Raw genomic sequence first — 21,838 nt, 5'->3', positions numbered from 1 at the left:
GTTAATAAGCGCCCAGCCTCGAATAACCGCCCACCCCCACCCCTCTAAATTGAGGGCACAAAAGAAAGGATGATTATTGTAGAAGTTGAGATTAAAATTGACTAACTACTATTAAATGACTATCCCGAAAACCGAGTTTTTTTAGCTTTTTTACTGAAACTTTTAATGAATATTTAATTTCAGCTTTCGTACACCTTCACATTTAGTTATTATAATTGTTGTTTTCTTGCAAAATAAACGTGCTACTTGCTTAAAATGGTGAAAATTTAATAAGCGCCCAGCCTCGAATAAGCGCCCACCTCGAATAAGCGCCCACCCTCAAGGTCCAAAAATGTAATAAGCGCCCAGGGCGGTAAATCGAATAAATACGGTAACTGCTTTCACTGCGCGGGAAAAAACTATTCAGAGAATGATTCACTGAATTCACAGACTATACTATTAACGGTTCGCAAAGGAATAGCCGCGTTTAGCCGTTATTTGATTTTTTTTTTCGCCGATAAATCGTCACATTTCATCGCAACATAAAACACTTTCATTTTAATTGTCAAGAAAATCATCGTCTTGAATAAAAACAAAGGCTCTTGCGTGTTCCTCTTTGATCAAAACTGGTCTCCTGGGTGTTTTTACTAAATCCACTAATAGAAGTCATTACCACATGGAGTGACATTGTGCGAAGTATCCTCATAGGCAGAGGGGCGGGGAAAAGGACAGCATCGGTATGCATCGGTAATTGATGACCAGCACGCACTGGCGCACACGCCGAGTCCGACAAGGAGATTTTTCTGCGGCTGGGTGATAACTTGGCCGGCTAGGGCAAATTGGCTAAGCTGTACTCTGGTTTTCCGTCCATTAGGAAAGGTAAGGCTATTTTCTAAATTAGGTCAAGTTATGCATGCTCGCATCAATCGATTATTTTAAAAATCTTACCCGGTTGGGTCCAAGCCAAGTCTGAGGCTTGCTCAAGGTCGACGTTCACCATGAAGGTCATTGGAGGCATATAAAGCTTACAAAAGCTAAAGTTTTTGAAGATGTGAAGCAGTATTTATTTCCAAACTGGAAAAAGTTTTATCCAAAGTGAGGTACAACCGTTCGAGACCAAAATTGATCCAGGTTCTAAAACGATCCAGGTTGGCTTTTTTATCTCACTTTTTCGTTGAAAAGGGAATTTTGCAATGGAACATTCGGCAAGAAGAAGGAAAGACGAGCATTTGGAGTTAAAACATTCATTATCGTGGCTTTTGGTAATTAGAAGTGTTTACACAGTTTACGGCCATTCTCACGGTGAAATTTGCCGAAATTTGATGCCCTCTAAGTGAGAATCCTTCCAATAACCCACGCCAATTCTCAGGTATGTTTAATAAGAATACTGTATGCATGTTTGAGCGAGAATTGAAAAAATTTGGAGTTATACCACGTGCTAAATACTGCCGTTAAAAATAGCTATTTCATTCAAATTTTTGTTATCGTGAAAAGTATTCCACGACACTTCAGTTTTTCAATTGGAAGAGTTTCGCTAAAACCCTGAAATTATATTCTAGCGAAGGAAAAGGAGTTGTTATGTTGATAGGAAGTGACCAAATTTCTCTGCGCAGTTTTGTATGCGAACGCGAGGATTGTTCATGACTGCTAATTTTTGGTTTGAAATTAAGAAAATTTGTGACTTCGATCACCGAAATCGATTTTTTTTTGTTTTCTTGGAATTATAAGAATTCTAGTGGAAACGAACTGCATCAGGTTTCTTACCTACCTTAAAGCTATTAATGAGCAAAAAATGAAGAAAATCGATTTTTCAACTTCTGCCACGAAATAAAGTTTTTGCTCGGCCGATCGTAAAAGTTATTCTTAAACAAATGACCAGTCATTGGTCGACAAGTTGTGATCACTTCCTTGACATCAGTAGTTACAAAAGAAAAACAGTATAACATGTAAAAACACCCTTAATTTTTCCTTCAGTGCTAATTTCCTGAAATAACTCAAAAATAAGCTTGGTGACCCCTTTTTATTGCTAGCATAATTTAGCATTTTTTGCCAATTTTATCTTCATTTTTGTCATCAAAAGCAAAACTTTGCTTGTTTTTGGTCTTCAAACACTTCTAAAGACCTTTCGGAAACTCCAATCCTTTAAGCTCTCCATAAAAATGTATGCCGTGGTAGTTGCCCTGGGGTAGTTGTGACTTGTAATTGGAAGAAGGCCTAGCCGGTCAGCGGTTAATTTTCAAGGTTGTACCCTGTCCTTGCCCAAAATCAAAACAAGAGGGCGTCAGCAAGGAAGTATAATAATTGTACGCTCGATTTTGACGACACGAGTTTTATCATGTTTGCAGCATTGGCTGGGCTGGCACTCGCCTACGTCATTGACACCGCCAAACTTTCCCAATATGCTGTGCAACAGTTTGCAGAGGTCGAAAACCTTTTGACGTCAGTTGAACGAGTCATGGCCTACATCAGCCTCGACTCAGAGCCAGGATACGACATTACAGCCCTCCCACCAATCAACTGGCCCCACACTGGACACGTGAGCTTTAGAAATGTTGCTATCCGGGTACTATCCAGCATATGAACTGAAAAATTTAAGTTTTGAAATTCAAGGAAAAATTAAGCTTGGAATTGTAGGCCGAACGGGAGATGGAAGTCGTCCATTGTAGCAGCTCTTTTACGCATGCCTGAAGCTGAAGGAGAGATATTCGTTGATGGTGTAGTCACGAAGATGTATTTCTGTTCTCAGCCAATCGCCTGTCCTCTTCAGTGGATCTCTACGAAAGAACCTTGATCCTCTGGAGAAACATGGGGATGATCAGTTATGTCTTTCCTATCTGATAAAGTGTTCGCACGTTCCAACACCCAATGATGAGTTATGGAATGTCCTTGAAGAAGTCAAACTTAGCAGTTTGGTTGAAAGCCTCGAGGGAAAACTTGAGTACGAGCTTTTAGAGAGAGGCGAGAACCTGAGTGTCGGGGAGCGGCAGCTGATTTGCTTGGCTCGCACGTTACTACAACAAAGTAAGATTGTTATCTCGGATGAACCCACCGCGAACGTAGTCCAAACACAGAGAGAATCATATGGACCAGTGTGCACGAGAAACTGAAGAACTCTACTGTCATCACTATCGCTCATCGTTTGAACACTGTCAAAGACTGTGATGTAATCTGGCTCGGTGTTAAGACAAGGCCAAATGGCTGCACTGGACACCTTTAATCACTCTTTAGGTGATTTACTGTTTACTTACATTTTTTTTACCGGGTGCCCTCACATCAAATTAAAGGACGAATCAAAATTGCCGAGGCCCTATTAGCGCTTATCAGAAAACGGGATATTTAGGTAAAAAATATAGGGATACGGTATATTTGGGGAAAAAATTAACGGGATACGGGATATTAAAAAATAAACCCGAGATATCGAGCATCAAAGTTGGGATACAAACCGCAGGAATTAAAGGGATACGGGATATCGGGATATTTACGGCAAAATGAATGAGATACGGGATACCCGCCCCCCCCCCCCCCCCCCCAACCCCAAATTGGTCTGTGGTGGCCGTTTTGAAGTTTAAATACGCGGCCGTTAGTTGGTGCGAGGTCTGGAACCGAAAAGTTACGGTATCTGGGACGACCGAGATAATTCGGAATCTCTCGGGACAACCCATCGCGCCCCGATAATAATAAAGTGACAAGTTTCTAAAGATATCTCGGTACCAAACCATCACTAGCACCAGCTGACTGCTGAAATTCCTGCCATTCGTCTTCTAATTTAATGTGAAGTCCTCCCTGTGATTTCGTATCCAGTTGCACGCAGTAGAGTACAAATTAAGCACCAAGTTTCTGGTGACGAATTCAACAGAAGTGAGTTCAGTTACTGTGTAAAAATGAAAACAAAACTGAGATGTGCCTTCAAAATGGTTCATTTGACGGACAGAGGGGTGCTGGAACCATGTTTATAGTACTCTTCGACTTTCACATGTGATGAAAATGAATGAAATCGTATATGAACAGGGGTTAGAATGACATGAACTAACAGATCATCCAAATAGCTAAGAAGCCTGAAAAAAAATCAGGGTTCCAACCGGATTTAAACCCGTGACATCCATGCGATACTCTTGGTCAGACTATAGCTAGTCGCGACGCCACATACATAAAATGCCGTTGAGCCCTGAATTTTGTTCGGGCTTCTCTGCTAGCACCCAGAAACACATTAACTCACAATTAATCACTTTTCCAATGTACACGGCATCATTGCACAGTTGGCAGAATGTCTCATCGATTATTCGGAGGTAATTAGTTTTTTTTTCAAGATTCATAAAGGCAAAGGCAGCAAAAACGTTTTTTATTTTTGTTAATTTATTAGGAGGAAGGCATTTCGAGAATTCGGCTCGAGTTCGATCGAATGTAGTGTTTTTGTATTTGTTTTTTCACTTCTTTGTTTAGTTTCTCTACTTGAGAATACTTTGATTTTGGGTTTTCCTTCGATTTGAAATGAATTTTATACATCAGAAAAATGACTTTAAACTTCGGCGTTACATAGTATTGTAATCGTTTCAAGTGTGATTAGATTATAAACGAGTTGACAGGCACTATAGAAAAATCTGAAGAATATCGATAAGAGCAACTGAACCATTTTAGATATCACTTCTAATTTATCACGTCTGAAAATTGAAAAGTCCGATAAAAATATCCACTACCTTCAACCGGGACATCACAAATTTCAAAATTCATTACCTTCTAACTGAGCACTGAATTGATACCAAAATTTGCATAAAGGTATTTTGTTCTTTATGTTTATTATATAACAAAATAACTCTGTAAGTTTAACAGATTAGAGTTTAAAATTTTTTATGACGTCAGATGAAAACGACTAAAAGTACCCACGGATGGCAGATAACAATGGCTACGTGACCATATATGGGCATCGTGACAGTTTGTCGAATAATAAGAAGCTATATGAAAATGTCAAATAATCCAGTCAAACGCGAAGTACCTGAAAGAGATGAAATATTCATTTGCTACGAGCGTGGGACAACGAAAAAATTCAAGTCGCCGATAGGAATCACACACGTGACTTCCCAAATAACTAAACAGCTCTCCAAGTGGGAGAGCTGTTTTCAGCAAATCGTAGGGTTTCCGTCTTCTTTCCTATTCAACCAAACACCGCTTGCGAATACGCTCCATTACATGCAGGTATTTGACGGCGTTGCTTCCTAATATGCCGAAGAACCTTTATTCTCAACAAGACACCATCTTGGAAAACAACATCGAGAGCAGCCGAGAGTGGAAATTTCGCTGAGCTTTGTCACGATTTGATGGTGCCATAAACATTCCGAATGACACCTACATGTTGCATGCATACCATAATATTCATCCAAGATAAACACATAGGAAACCCTTTAAACAGTGAAATAACACCAAACCAGGTCCTACTGTCGCTCTGAGCATTCTCAAACAACGAAAATAAGGTGTGGGTGGTGGTGTGGGGGTGCTTATTTCGTAGTTTTGCGGTAGTAGGAACTTTACTGATCAGAAACTCGCGGGATCTGCATTTAACGAGATTAAAGCAAAAAATGCAAGACTTTTGATAGATTGGAAAAACTTTTGACTGCTGACCGCGTTGGTCTCCTTCGCAACCCTTATTCTGGTCGTCACGCAACACCTCTCCCCTGGGCTCGCACGTGATACTTTCCAGTCCACCTCGTGATCGGGAAGGCGCCCGGCCCATACCCTATCGATAAACTTACAAACCGCAGTGCAAGCATACCATAACTTTAAACTTATTTGTTAGTTAGAGTGTTGCCGGTTTTAACGATTATAAACGTGTTGAGGTGACCTTTGATTTAAGAAGTAATAAACGATTGCAGTCCTTTTATGAAGCGCACGGGCGGTCAGCCTATCAATCTTAAATTGACTGTCGGCGCACGATCGTTGTTTGATCGGAAAAACAACCGGCTTGCTTGCGGCTCTTAAAAGTACGGTACTGTTATGAAAACGGAAAGGAGTGCCGCCCTTTGTTTCCGCCCCTCGAGTGATGAACACAAAAGATACAACAATCCCAATCAAATGTTTTCTGGATGCAGCGTGCTGCTTTTGACGTTGTTTTGTGTGTGCGGCTTTTGTCTTTGCTAGTAGATCCTTAGAGACATTATTTGTATAGTGTATTATTACTAGCTTTAGGCCGCAGGGAAGTTGACTGAGATCATCAAGTTGTTACCACATGCGTTTGAAATGTTCTCTCACACATAAACACACTGCGAGTTCAATTGATATCCGCCTTGAAATGGAAATATTTATTTCTCCACCCACACAATCAGAATTTAGGACAGAAATGCTTCATACTTGAAGCATATGTGAGTTTGTGTTTTCAAGTTTGCGTTTGTGTGTAGGTCATTTATTTTTAGCTCCGTTCTTCCGATTATTGACAATGGCTAACAAAAGAACAAAGGAGAGTATGGAAACTATTTCGCTGGTAGTTATTAGTGTTCAAATTAAAACTCGGTCAACTGCAAATTCTAGAACAAAAGGAGGTAAACCTTAAGACCAGTCTTAGCGAGACCTTATTAAGTCCCTTATAATTGTTTTCCGTTTTGTTTTTCATAAAGATTTCTATGGTTTATTTTTAGAAGCGCTTCAGAAAAACCCATAACATTTATTTGCATAGAGAAATACAACTTAAGAAAAGTGTAAAGCCAGCTGAGAAAAGCCAAAGAAACACAGGGAAACTGATGAAATATCATAAACTTTAAATGATTTTAATTGGATTGACTCTCTGTTATTCATACAAGTGATTTTAAAGATGCTGTGAAGTAAACAAGACGTGACTAACAGCGCTCCAAAGCTGCGCTAATGAGCATAACGTTTTGTTCGTCAACATGCTTTGATTTACGTCGACACTATATTATACGTATACATATATACTGGGTAACTAACTGTATCGAAAAATAAACGCTCTCTTTAAAATAAATTAAACATTTCGCGGTTTTCCCTTTTGTACAATAAGTCAAATCAGCCTCCTTAGGGCGATTCAGTCAATAATCCAAGTTTCCTTCTCAATTCGTGACCGGCCACCATCATTCTCCTCTTTTCTCGTCAGCGTACGCTGTCCATGTTAAAGACAATAGTGGTTTTTAAAAATTGTTGATTTTAGCTTTAGTGGCCTAAAATTGGCCGGAAACGGCTCTCTCTATCTTGCAGCCGATCTGCGCGTGTCGGAGACATTAGGAAGTGTGCTTTAAGGCGCAGATGGTACAAAGCGTAAAGTAAACTCAGATGCTCTCTAATGGACACCACAAAGCGGTGGGGATTGTTTCATCATATTATCTCACTTAGTAAACTGCCGTGCTTTTCTTGGATATATGTTTAACACCTCTTGAAAAGCCCTAAATAAGGCTACGGTTATTTTACAGATTATACAATTATTTCTTGACGTGTTGTAACTCTAAGCCCGTGAATGAGGTGCGAATTTGTTTATTCTGACCCTGGTATTCAGCTAATTCAACAACCCTGCACGGGACGTTCTGTTCGTTCGAGAAAAGGCCACTCAAAATGTAACTAACCTGCCAAATAAACGCCACGCAAATATTATGCAGCAGCTTAGAATCCACTGTTCTACAGTGGTCAAGTCCAAGTTCTACATCTTTTGTGCCTTTCCGTTCATTTATGTTTGTAGATTTCAAATCGTTGATTTTAGGTTCGAATTTGTGACCTCACTTGTCAGGCAATGCATCCCAAAATGGACTACCCCTGACTCCCGCCCTCACTGCAAACACGAACATTTGCAATCGGTTATCACGGGATAGACAAACTTCAACCACATGCAGTTAGTGTCCTTCCTTTGAGCATATCTATCCAAGCAGTGCCAACGGAGCACTCCCACGCTTTTTGTGCCAGAAGCGCGGCATTTCATTCCTGAAGGAAATGAGCACGTTGCCTTTTTGGAACACTTTCCGACATTGATGTGACGAGGCCAATAACGCACTCCTAAATCCTTCCATTTCTGGAGCACTGAGCAGTGAGACACTTGCCACAGCCAGAGCTGTAATTTTTTACTTGCCTTAGGTCCAAGGAATCTTTTCATTCCGGGCATTCTGAAATCAAGGTTTTTTATTTCCTCCGGCATGCTTTTTACCAGCATCTTACGCAAGAAGTCCTGCTCATCTGGAATCGTGTCGTTGCTCTTCTTCTTCAAAACCTCTTCTTTGGTTAGCGCACTATATTTAGGAACATAATCATTGCCAAGTTTTCTTTTCAGTAAGTCGAAGTCGAAGTCGCTCTCTATTGGGTCGCTGGGGTAACTCTTTGGCTCTAGTGGTACCTTGAGCTTCAACTTGTCTTTTGATGGCTGCGGATGCAAGTCGGGCTTGAGGTGCTTCCAGGGTTGCGCCTCTGACGAGGTCTGCCAAACAGTGCTGAGAAAGCACGCGACGAGAAGCGTAAATATACTCTTGAACCGAGAGTGACGCATCTCCATAAACAGCTTAAGTATACTGCCACGTAGGTTAAACCTCAGGATTGACAACTGTAAATTGCGTTCGAGGCGTTTCTTCTAGTCCGTGGAGGCTGGTCGTGATCTTGACTGTAACGAGGTCCACCTCAAATGATGCCTTGGTTCATGTGTCAACTCAGTTATCACTGTTTCAAAAGATTGGCAAAAAACAATCAAGATTCGAAAATAAATAAATATCTCAGTGCTAGATTACAAATTACATCCGACTACGATTAACTTGTTATTTACCTTTGGTCGTCCAGATGTCTAGACGACAAGCATTGATAGCATTAAACTCAGTAGCACGGCTCTTTACGTTAACTGCTTATATATACGTTTAATTCACTATTCGTGAAACGCTTTGACGTTGTGCGGAATAATCGGGCTAGTATCGGAAATGTCCCACGGTTTTGATGAGTTCTGTGGTTTACGAAGTCCTCAAAAACTTCAACTCTGTAATATATTTTTTAACCTGCATATGAGCAAAAGGCTTGGCACTGTTTAAAGTAGGCTTAATTCACCAAGGTTCGAGGCCCGATGTCGCCGAGATTTAATTTGAGTTCATTTTGTTGCTTTTGGTAATCAGATGAAACGAGGCATATGCTTTGTGGTCAGCAAAGTACCGTGCAACCTGCTCAAATCGTCGTTTCTCTTCGGCCTGACTGTATTCAGCCTGTTCAAGTTATGCAACATATTAAAAAGAATTTATCTCAGCGAGAAACAAGACCCTAATTTATTAGGTTAACGGTGGGCGGAGATCTAGAAAACAGCCTCCGACAGTTTCATATCAGTTGAACGAACTGTTCTATACGCATGGTTTCTCTTATCTTTCTCCGATCCTTGACTATTGTTCCTTGGAAATCCATTTAGGCGCTAATACCTCTAATCCTTTTTTATCGCCAAATGTGACATTTATTAACAATGTTCTTACAATGGGTATTCCTGTTCCTTCGTTCGTGGACAGCGCGTGTTTGTAAAAATGTTTTTCTTCGCGAATGAAATTGATTGTACTCCGATTTGGTTAATGAAATTTATACCGTACCCGCTTAAGGTTAATTAGTTTAAGCACCTCCTACGCCTGATGGAAAACCTGTAGCTAGTGAAGCTGATGACTTGATGGGCTGACTTATGGCGAGCGGTGCATGAGCTACAAGGCCATTTCTGTTATCCATCACGCAGCGACATTACCTGTCAGCGTGCTTTTACTGCGATCCGCCTCATCGATAAAATGCTAATTATACATTAATTGACTAAGATGCAAAAAGCCTCGGATGAATTTCATACTATAAGAGGGCTATTTTCGAATTTCAAGAAGAGGATTTAGATTTCAGAGCCATGTACAAGCCAGTTTCGTGTGAAATTGGAGAACAAGCGAAACGTTCATGGCACGAATGCACAGAACAACCCAAATTCTGATGGCGATTAGCTAGCCGATCAAAAGAATCGTATTTCGCGATTTAAAGCAAACATCACGATCGTCCCTTAGCATTGTTTCCGCGTGCATGTTCCCCAAATGTTTCCCAATAAACACAGTTAAAGGGTTTTGGCTTTTTTTTTTTTTGCGATTAGCAAACACCATTTATTAAGCTAATCCCTCTTATTACCACTTATAAACCATTGTAGCACGGAGATTCGCATGAGTCGCGCCATATTCCTCGCGTCCGGCACATGTGGCGCGGGAAAATTAACTGCACCACGGGTTTACCCTGCCACCGTTTAATTACGTCACTGTCATTGTCACGTTATTATGCCCTTGAATAACATCGCCTTCAGATGTCCTTTCCTTCCGTTTTATTCGTTGAGCTTTGCTGCTGTAAGTCTGGTTATTGATATCAGTGTGGGTGGCACGAGGTAGTTTAGAAAAGTCAATTATGACGTTAAAAGCTCTTCAGGCGTCAGCAACTTCAATTAAAACGTATTTGTTTTTGTTCAATGTACTGAACATTTTTTAAAAAAGATCTAAAGCTTTCCGCCGAAAGAATGTTCCTGAACCGGCGTGTTTACACTTTGGAAAGTATGATACGTTAGAAATGCAACTGAAAAGGCTATTCTTTTCTTTCATTTCTAATTGATTCGTGACAAAAATTGATACTTTAAATCAGTTTAAAACTGTCAAAACGATTTTAAAAGCAACTGAAAGATTGAAACCAGGACTGTTATTTTCTCATTATTTTGCCTTTCTCATGACGCATATATTCACGCACCATCACGTTTGTTTGTGATACACCACAGTTTCAATGCTTGTGTCCAAACCGACGGTTTGTTTTGGAAAACTATGTTCAAGTGTTGTTCTAAGTTCACTAGTCTAGTGATTCTTCAGAAACAAATCGTTGAAACCTAAGGCTTCCCTGTTAAAATCCTTTACTCAGAACATGTGGTGGTCACACATACACAAAATTGTCAAGCCAAAGGTTAAAAACTGGCAATATGACGAATTGCACCGTCAAGTTTATCCATACTTAGCTGGGGATCTCTAAGAAAAGCCTTTCAGCTGCAAACGCATAGTAAAATGTATGTGCTTCCAACAAATGTTTTGTACAGCTCAAGTGTTATTGTTGTTGTTACAGCACCCTTAAAACTATGAAACTCCATGAAGAAAATCAATGAAAATTAGGTTGGCCGGGGCAGAGATGAGATATCCAGCGCATGCTTTGTTTTAAAACTAAGCAAAGAGTGTTCTTCAGTCACTGCAATCGGTTAGCTGACAGTTTCAGTATTTTTAGATTTGAAGGGCCTAAGCTGACGGGATGATCTACCGGCTCTTTCTCATCCTTCTCTTGACCGTTAGTCAGACGCCGCTCTGCCTGTTTAAGGACGATAACATCGGAAAATCTTTTACAGGAGTCTTTCTTTTGCTTGGGGGTTCAAATATCCAGGCTTAGGACATGTCACTGAGTTAATCTGTTAACGACGGCAAAGTTTAACAAGGTTATGTGGTTACCGTCGAAACACAATGCAAGGATTTCGGCATCTTTTGGTCGACATCATCTGAACGGAAATTACATTTATTCCACGACCCAAAATTTACTTAAAATCACTAAATTCGTGCCATTACTTGACTGCATGACTGTTTGTAAGGGCAGCAGAACTTTCTTGCCAAAAATACAACACACCGCAACAGCGGGTTCATCTAGGTCAGTAGGTGTGGCTACCTCCATGCCTCAAAGAAAAGGTAATTTGTGCACTAAACGTGATTATGTGTATTACCGGTTTGGAGAAGGAAATAGCTTGATACCGAACCCCAGTGGTACACATGCGCATTCCTTAAGACCGAACCAGCTTAAAGCCAAATCGGGTCATTTGATTGGTTGTTAAATGGAGCATGAACTGACGCCCAAGAAACTAATGCAATCATGATTACAACAAATATGCTATCGTCGGCTTGCATCACGTATGATTTGTAGGAAAGATTAGGACCAAAGCGACTTATAGCACATTAAGAAGAAAACTTGCCCGGAATCAGCCACTCCCATGCATGCTTTGCACACGTACTTCTAAACTGAGTAAATTTTTTTCTCTCTCTGTTACTAAAGGGAGAGGTTAAAGAACACTGAGGGTGGGCGAACTCTCTGTGAAGAGAGAGGATCAAGTGCAGTTTGGCACTGGAGAAAGAAGCTTAGCTGGTTTTCGTTATTTACTTTTCTTCTTACTGTATGAACACACTGTCTAACAGAAAAGGAACTAATCAACAGGAGTATATTATCTGTAATGTATCCCAAATATATCTAAGAACTAACGACGAAAGAAATGCATGATAATCACTGAAGAGAGTTTTACTTTAACAGACTAAGACTATCAGCGAAGAAACTTTCAGTTTGGTCCTGTACGAACCAACGTGCATTAGAATATGTAAAAAATGTAATGTGAAATTTTTTAAGTGGTCGCTCTTAGCTTCGAGATACTAGTAGACCACTGAAACAGAAAAAAATTAAGAACATAAAATATATTAAAAATCCCAACTAGCAGGAGACAGACCAGTTGGCTGACAAACTAGACGACTGTGGACTCTCCTGGTCGTGTATACGGTGGAAATGGGGAGCGATATTACGTAAGAGTGTTTATATGAAAGAATCCGACATCAAATACTGATCTGATTTAAAATGGTTACTCCGTTTTACAGGAGATTTTAAAATACACTGAACAAATTTAAGTTATATGGCTGTGTTAGGAAGCATAGATCTGCGTTTTCAGTTTTCCATTTACATGCATTAGTCTGTGAGACCGAAAAAACCGAGAAAATCTACAGATAAATTTATGGAAAACGTAAAACTTAACTGTAATGTACACTATTTTCTTGAGAGATAGAAAAACGCCAAATGTGAATTTCAGGGAATAATCAGTCGGAAGATAGAATTAACGCTGAATAATAAACTACAAACCTGTGTTTTCCGTGAAAAGTTGTATAACAGCAGCGGAACAGCGGTGTGAGATAAAATTAAGCAGCTATTCTGGCTGTTGAACAGCTTCGTAATGTTTACATTTATAAATGTTTATCGTGAAAGCCGATTTAGAATTAATTAACACATGATTTACATCTTATTAGATTTTTCCGGTGCAACGTGATTCGCCGACAATCAATCGAAAACGACTTTAATTAAATAAAAAACGCCGTCCCTGATAATGGTGGGAAAATGAAAAGAGGAGAATTTGCCTCCTTCCATTCACAAAATGCAGAAAATTTCTTGTCAAATGATAAAATACCTAAATTAAGGCAAGGGTAATATGGTGAACTAGAAAATCAACCTTGGGAAGATACAGCCACACCTTTCTATTTAAATGCATTAAAAAAAGCTAAAATTAATTAGAAAATTGTAATGGAATTATACATGATCTCAATATGATTACTGCAATAAAAACAATTGAACTTAAAAAGAAACCGACGATGTTTTACCCCACAGGGTTGAGAAAAAACTGTTATAATCTTCTTTAGTAACGAGCCCAAGTTAGCTATTTTTACGCAATTCCGTTGTTACATACAAAGAGGTCTTAAAATCGAGAAAACGTGTAAATCACTGGTTTGAAACTGCACAAGAGAAGACTGCTGATAATCAAAACTTGACAAAACTGGGACGGGTTGCAAAACGCAACATATGAAGTCCATATGGACTTTTGTTTACCTGCCCGTGATTTCGCAAACCAGCACAGAGCACGTTCAGGTCAATTTATGAGATCGATGGTGGTCCCTGAATTCTAAGAATTTAATCTCAATTTTGTCGACTCATGCACAGTCTGTTTTCACCTTCACGGTCCAGCAGCGTGACTAATACTAATGAGCAAAGTGCACGTAAAATTGCTGTTAGTGGTTCCAGGTTAGGTAAGATGCTGTTTTCTAACAAAACATCGATCCATCTCCCCTTTCCTCGTTTAATGATCGCCCCAAAGATTGTTTGGAAAACGAAAGCGTTTCCGGTGTTTTGTGCTGGGAACGTACATACCCATCAGCCGTTAATCCGCATTCTTGACAATATTTCAAATAAAAGTGATGATAAAGAAACAAACGTTGTACTTTGTAATCTTACTCTAAGTCAACAAGAATTACAGAGAGAATTTCACTGCATAAGAACAAGGCAAGCTTTCGTGATGAATTGTTGAAGTTTCCAATCGTAGATGCCCAGATATGATAGCACTGGGTCAAACATTTATATAGTAAACTCCCTTTCGGCGTACACCGGACACGCTAAATGTGATTTATTGATTTGCCCATCAATGTCAAGGAAATGTTTATTTGGTCCTGTATTACAACAGCTGACACGTGGAGTGGTTTTCACTTATTTTTGTAACATGCCCCCGTTTGAAGTGCCTTTCCCATTTTTCTATCAAGGCGTATTTCTTTTCCCGTTAAGTGCATAAAACTATTCAAATAAACTATAGCAGTTAAATGGACTTTAAGCGCCTATGTTTGTGTTGCAATCTGAGAAAGCCCATAATGAAGTTTCTTAGTTTTTACAGGTGGGCGCTTGTTACGCAACGAAATAAAATGACTATTTTGAACAGATGGCTAGCAGACAACAGGCAAATTTCAACAGAACGTTTTTCTTGCCTACCCAACCATTTTGATTAATGATAGTTTACACTGTAGTCACTGTACGTGAGGCCTTACTAAGGTGATCAAGACGATATGTAAACATCGAAATTTAATGACTTACGACACCACAAAATCGCGCGTACAATTGATGCTCATCAAGAGTGGCTGGCTCTAGGGTTTCTTTCGTTTGCTGTCATAGTCGATGCCATAGCCTTCACCCAAGAATTAAACCACTCTAAGGAATTGTGTGAGCACGACACATCTCCACGGCCCGACAAAGAACAGAACGACATGCGCATCCAAGACAATTACAGCGATTTAGGATATCTTAGGAATTCTTGTGGACCAACATTTCCATTTACCAAAAAAAAAAAAAAACAGCGTGGTCGTTAGTAACAGCCTAAAGAGGATTTAGCATGGGTACTCTTTACAAAATGCGCATGCGTAATTTAAAGAAGAATAAATCAAGAATGTTTGTAGTTACATTTACATGTACCATGTAGCTTGGGACTGTGGATCGAACAAACAATGAATCGATGTAATATGACATGCTATGCCACTGGCTATTGTGTTATTCAAAAGCTCCAAAATAACTAAATTGAAGGAACGAAACAAAGAACAAGATTCCAATAAGATTCCAAGACTGTCTCCACTCGATCGCGAATAAACCAGATGTCTATGGCCAATTAATGATTTAAATAAATATAAGTACTAGAGAACTAAATCAATATCTGGGAGAAAGTTCCATGAGTAGTTTATTCGGTCACTCACTGACAAGGTCTAGTAAGCTAAAGGAAGTTCCATGGAGAAAGCTCCATAAGTAGTTTATTCGCTCACTCACTGACAAGGTCTAGTAAAATAATGATAATTAAAAAAAATAAAAAAGCTGTACGTATATCATTGCCTTACCCGTGAATATGACGATGAATTTCTCCTGGTTTTTCTTAACAATTTCCCGGTAACCTAGAAAACTGCTAACTTTTGCTTTTGCCGTCATTTTGGCCGATTTCGAGTGGGAGGGGCCGTTTTTCTTGGTAGTTATCAAAAGAGGTTATGTTTTTGGTTGTTCGTCTTAGGTCTGCACCCTGGGGCATTTTTACTTGCCCTGGTGGGTTTTTTTTTTATAGAATACCTGGCGAAACATATAGGTTTTATCAGGTCTGATACAGAGGAGTGTCAGTTAGGTCTACGTATCAGCAGTGACACTTTGCAACGATTCCACTAAATAAACACGTTAAAATCACGCCTTTGATCCTTCTAAGACCAAATCGCGCTATTTGATTGGTTGTTAAAAGGAATAAGAAGTGACGCCCCAGAAACAAATTCAATGATCGCGACAAATGCGCTATTAGAGACCAACATCAACTCCATCATGTCTATAAAAAAGATTAAAATAAATCGACTTATGGTATATATATACTTGAAAACGATATTGTTTACCATAAAACGTGCATGAATTCAGCCACTTGTTTTTAGTCTATCACTCTGTGTCGGAGAAGGCAAATCAAAACACATTCGTTAAACCGCTCGAGTAAACAAGGAAAATCCTCAAATTGGTTTTGATGCACCATCATAGAAAATTCTCAAACCTAATTAGCTTAAAAGGAAATGCGCGGAAATCAGAAATAAGAGTTAATATTTCTATCCTGTTAACTTTCCTTTAAAGCGTTTTGTCCGAGTCGTTTATAGAAAGGAAGTTTAGAATATTATGTTTTAATTTGAATTGACATAAGCACACTGTTTATGATGCTGCTTGAAAACCTCGCACTGAACACGGCGGCAACCTTAAGTACAACTGGCTAAAACTACAAGCCCACATTTCAACACGTTGGTTATAAAACTGCACATTTTCTAAACTGAGAAAATAAGACAAAGACAAAAAAAAAGACAAACTATTCACTATACGGAATGGAATGATGTTTAAGTATAAAGAGGAAATAAACAAACACTACACTCATTACCTGACCACCAAAACAAGCTGGGGATCGGTACTGGGTTACGTTCAACAAGAAGAGAAAGTTAGGCGTTCTTGGTGCAAGATGCCTACTCGGAAGTTCCCAAACGGAGATTCAACTTTAACTGAACTGGGGCGCAGGGGCCAAACGGCGATTTATATACAGTACACCTTTAGGCGGCACAGGACACGCCACATGTGATTTATCATGAATTTTCCATCAATGTCAAAGAAATGTTTATTTGGTCCCATATTACAAACTAAGCTTACATGTGTGGTTTTAGCAGTAATTTTTGTAATTCCCGCTTGAAGTGCCTTTCTCATTTTTCTATCAAGGCATATTACTGACCTAATAGTATTGTGAGATATAAATACTGAAATAAACCACTATAAAAAAGCGTCTTTGTTTTTGTTGGTGTCTAGTCAAAAGGGTATAATGACCCAGAACCGTACTTAACGTTATTTAAGCTGAAGCTTGTTTGGCATTTGCCGACTTCTTGAAAACAAATAAAGTCTTCAATGAGTGGAATTATTTTGGACATATGGTAAGCAGACGTCAGGCAATCGCAAGTATTCAGGAAAAAAAGAAAGTGATCCTTGGCTTTGATTTATGATATTTAGATGTAAGGACTTGATGACCAATTAATCTTTTACCACCGGTCATCAAGACAAAGTATCGGTTAAAAGAAAAACAAAAAGCCGTCCTTGCTTACCCAACGTTTTTGATTTATAATAGTTTGAAGTGTGTGCGGCCTAAATGGTCCTTAATAAACATTTCACTAGGGTGCTCAAGACGATTTGTTATTAATCATCAAAATATAATGACTTACGAAGCCACAAAGGCCAGCAACTATTTCACGGTTGTGGTCAACACCAGTGTCAACACCGCCGCGCCTGGGCCGAGCAAAGGAGCCCACCGGTTGCAATTTTTGGCAATAATACTACTAAGTTGCTAATTATAACGCATCATAGAAGGATTCTGAAGCCAAAAGTTCATAACACATACAACCACCGTCTTAGGTCCGCCATACAACATCTAGCCCCCAACAGAGTCCCTTTTATTCATACAACTTAAGGCCCCAGTATATAGACACACATGAGTCCCCTTCATTCTTCGTGTTAGGACCCCTATCGCGAGGTCCATCATTAGTCCCCTTCACGGTGTTCAATTCACGCGACCTCCGTTCAAGACGGGGGTTTACCTAAAAGCCGTTTTTACACCGCTTAATATGGGTTTAACGGAAATATCTCGTTCGCGTTTCAGGGAATCTAAAAACCCTTAGCTCATTACATATATATCTATGTTTTGCGGTGTTTTGTAAATTTTTAGGTGATTTTTAGGGATGTCTGGGGGGAGATAGGAGATTAGTAAAATTTAGAGATTAAATGTAAATTTAGTAAAATTTAGAGATTAAATGTAAATTTAAAATTAGAATTTGAAGTTAAAAATTGGTAGACGGACACCAGACAGTCCCCTGACAACCTGGAATGCTCTTGGGTAGGGGTCAACTGTCTGGTGGTGTTTCATTTTTTCAATCCCTTCGTTAGACCTCTTAAAAATTCATTCAAATTTAGGTAAAACCCCACCTTAAGGCACTCCTACTGATGTGCTGTCCGTTTTAGGTCCCCCACTATGTAATTCCCTTCATTAAGTCGACCTCCTTGTTAGGTCCGATCCCCATAATAAGTTTCCTTCAATCGAATTCCTATCGTAAAGTCCTCTGTGCCAGTATAGAGCATGTAAACATTTAACTGGTTCTTTCAAAGAGAAGTAGAGCCCTTACAAAGAAAACGTGATAAAACAGCATTAGCCTAAAGCTTACCCTTGCTTATGTATCGAGACGGTGAAAAAGATACTGTTCATATTCAGGTTTTTTTTGCGAAAACACTCTTCTTCCGCCATGTTGAAACGGCGAACGTAACAAATGGCGGGAAAATGACGGTCACGTGGCCATCTTCGTCGTCAAATGTGATGTCAAACTCCTGACATCTCCCAATCCGCGTATATTTAAATTGTGCACGGGAAAAAATGAAAATAAATTTAAAAAGTCAATCGCCTTCAGTACAGATCTGGATTGATAAGACAAGACACAACGAGACACGACAAAAGTCGTGAAACAAAAATAATACAACTTGGGCTTCTATCTTTGTCGCAGATTATATCGCGCGACACATGTTGCTATAATTGGCTCAAACATACTATATATTTATCATTGTCACTTTCGACTCAGCCGCTGGCCTTTTTCCAATCGTAAAATTTACATTTCACTGATGAACACGTATACGACTCGCATGAACTCACGCAGCAAAAGATATGTTCCTGAACTTTATTCCTTCTTGCGAAGTTAAAAAGAAAAAAAAACATCTTTCATAAAATTTGATTAAGAAAGGATCGGAAAAAAACATGCAAAGTGTACAGCAGCTATCAAAACTCACTGAGGCATATAGTTTTGATTTATTCTGTTCGCGACCTGAGCATTGTACAGTTCAAGGTCGCTAAGTGAAAGCCTATTTATCAATTCGACAAGTCTGGGACAGAGAAATTAATGGGTGAATAATAAGTCTGCAGATTTGAGATAGCTACTTGTTTTGTTAAAAGGATTGTCGGGTTGTTCCATTGCTGGTCAAAGAGTTTCTTGTAGGAGAGCGTGGGTCTTCTGATTGTATCCATTTTACTGAAAACCTACGTTCACGGAACAAATGCATATTAGAGGCCGCAGTGTCTGGGGCGTAGCCGATTGACTTTCCCACTTAGAAAACGAAAGAAAGCAGTTCATTTTTTATATTTTTTTTGTTTTATTACAAAAAAATGTTTAAGGTTTTTTTTGGCAACATTAAAAATGAAATTAAACTAAGAAAAGGTCTAGCTTAAAAAATCTTTGAATATTTTCTGAACATGCGTGGGATGGTTGTCTTACAGAGCAGCGAATTCAGAACACGGTAATTTTATACCAATTTAGCCGGGCAGAGAGGAAATCGAGGATGTTGTGTCTATGCTCTGTCGGCACTCTTGACAATCAGTGAGAAAAATTAATCTATCAAGTTCGTAGGACTGAAAGGGATAGAGTGAGTTACATTTGAAGGAGGTGTAAATTGGCTCATTAATTATGCCCTTCTAACCAACACTAGAAACTGACTTGATAATTAAGATCACGTTACTTATTCAATACTGAATTTGAAGATATTTCATATATGGACGACCCTGCTACTACCTCTGTCGTGTGTAGTGGTAATGACACTGATAAGCCCACAAATGCAGCCAGCGCCTTGTCACATGCATCGCAAGAAAAATTTGCGTGCGCAGAACCTGGAGCTGAACTTAATTAATTACGAACCAGCGACAGAGTTTTGTTCTGTCGTGATTCAACAAGCCTCGCAAAGATCATAGTTGTGGACAGCTTAAGGCAACGTTCACCTAAACAGGAATGATGAAAGATTATGGAGATAGAATAAGAAAAAAAATCTGCCAAATTCGAATGCATGGTATTTATACGACCTGATTATTAACAAATATGGAAATTTCAGATAAGGAAGAATTACATCCTAACCCCCCCCCCCCCCCTTTTTTTCGCGCTAAAAGGTTCTTCATACAGTAGTTGATTTGTCGTCCAGAAAGATTTACAACAGCCAGTCGTTATAAAATGCAAGTATCACATACAAGTAACTCAGCACATTGCATTTCATTTCAAAGACAGACAAAACATCATACCACACCCAGCTAACGCTAAACGTTATAAATCTTGTGAACACCTCTTAATGCAAGGGGGTTGTTTTACAACCATTCCTAATAAAGTAGAATAGTTTTAGTTTTCTGAGCACGGCTCATTAGCGAGCTTAGGAATATCATGGCTCCTCAATTTGCAGTTAACTGATCTCTTAACTGATCTCTTCAGCTGATAAATCTCATTGTCTTGGCAAAAAACAAACTACTTAACGAGCGCGTGTCCGGTCGTCAATTAACAAAAAATGGTTTATTTTAGTATAATGATTCTAATCTGTGTATGCATGGAATTTTGCCAGGGTAAATTTTCTTTTTAAACAAACCGCAAGATGTTTTTCTCGCGTGGCTTTTGGAGTAGGACTGCTGTTGTCACGAAAAATTATTGTTACAACTTATTGTTAAAACTTTGAGCAAACACGTACACACGCTAGTTTCAACAAATATTACAAACACAAGGCGTGTTATTTTAGTAGCAGTATTGAAAGCATATGACACAAACAACTTTCAGGTTCTTGGGAAGGCTAAGACGAATTAGCGCACGTTTGTTTCCGTTCAGTATGGGGCCCATACGTTAATCATACGGTCAAAGCTTAATTCTTACCAGAGCAATACTGATCCGGGAGAGTAAAGGCAAATTTATGAGTCTCTAAGACAGAGAAATCTTAAAGTAGATATATCATCGCAGTTAACAGTATTAATATTGTACACAGATTACAAAATCATCACCGGAGCTTTGAACCACGCGCGAAGGATAAAATGAAATACGTTGTCAATCTTCACCTTGCCTATGGTAAGTAAACCAGGCTAATTGTTCAAATTCCATGAAAGTTTCTTTTACAATGGTAATGTAACCATTTCTTTTTCACAGCCTGTCAAAATTTAGATTATCCAACTTAGAAACTAAATCTAATGGAAGCATGCTACAGGGAATTAATCCACGCCGATAAAATTCGCTAGCCTGCTTAGGAAATTGCGTTTCCTATCCAAATTAAAAACATCAACTTGCCACCGTGATAAATGGCTTAGTTGACTTGTTGATCTTTAATTCTTCCGGATTTCAAGAACTTCTGACTTGTGATAAATTATAGCCTTAATTACTTCGTCCACATCATGCAAGTAAGAACAAATTGTTTTACTGAAGATTGTTTATATGGCGAGGACCTAAAGCTGACGATAGATCTAGAGTTCGACAGACTGAAGAGGTTGATTACAAACGTACTTCAAAGAAAGAAACAATACTACTTCTAAAAGTCGAATGATATAAACCTACTGAAATTTCCGCCTTGCCAACCGATTAGCGCTATTGTGTCAGAAAGTAACGAAAACTGGTTGTTTAGCTAAGTGTTGCACGCTAACTGAACACGAAGGAATGCATCTCGAACGTGCCAGTCGCTTGAGCAACAGTTCACAACCTAAGATGAAGCCGAAAATTTGGCTTTATCTGGCATTGACAGGTTAATGAACAAAACAGGCACAAAGTTGTCCTACACTGACTACGTTCCCAATACGAAAGGGGTGTGACGCTAGATCTCACCAATAGCTCTAACTGCTCACATAGCTCTGTTCAAAAGCAACGCCGATGTCTATGTAGTAATAGCGCCTGTTAGGCAAGTTCGTATTCGCTCGACCCTTTATGGCAATTAAAAGGCGACCCATTTTCAAAACGTCGGGGGT

At 39.2% G+C, this 21,838-nt stretch overlaps 1 protein-coding gene across 8 annotated transcripts in view; it reads right to left on the bottom strand.

The window, feature by feature from the left end:
* Positions 1-6,710: 6,710 nt before the first annotated feature.
* Positions 6,711-21,838, bottom strand: part of LOC144633211 (noggin-like) — a 34,975-nt gene continuing 19,847 nt past the window's right edge. For 4 of the 8 annotated variants that reach the window (XM_078492028.1, XM_078492031.1, XM_078492030.1 and 1 more), the window contains one exon: positions 6,711-8,610. In XM_078492028.1, the coding sequence (XP_078348154.1) occupies positions 7,736-8,449 (714 nt within the window). In that variant the 5' untranslated portion in view covers positions 8,450-8,610 and the 3' untranslated portion in view covers positions 6,711-7,735. Of the gene's footprint in view, positions 8,611-8,713; positions 9,461-12,843; positions 12,866-16,450; positions 16,639-18,745; positions 18,767-21,838 lie in introns of those variants that run through there. The other 4 variants (XM_078492035.1, XM_078492032.1, XM_078492036.1 and 1 more) reach the window with 4 other exon arrangements.

This window comes from Oculina patagonica, chromosome 12, assembly GCF_052425735.1.
Source record: "Oculina patagonica isolate OP01 chromosome 12, crgOcupat, whole genome shotgun sequence".
Classification (NCBI taxonomy): domain Eukaryota; kingdom Metazoa; phylum Cnidaria; class Anthozoa; order Scleractinia; family Oculinidae; genus Oculina; species Oculina patagonica.
Note: the sequence above shows the minus strand (reverse complement) of the source record. Positions and strands in the feature narration are given on the sequence as shown.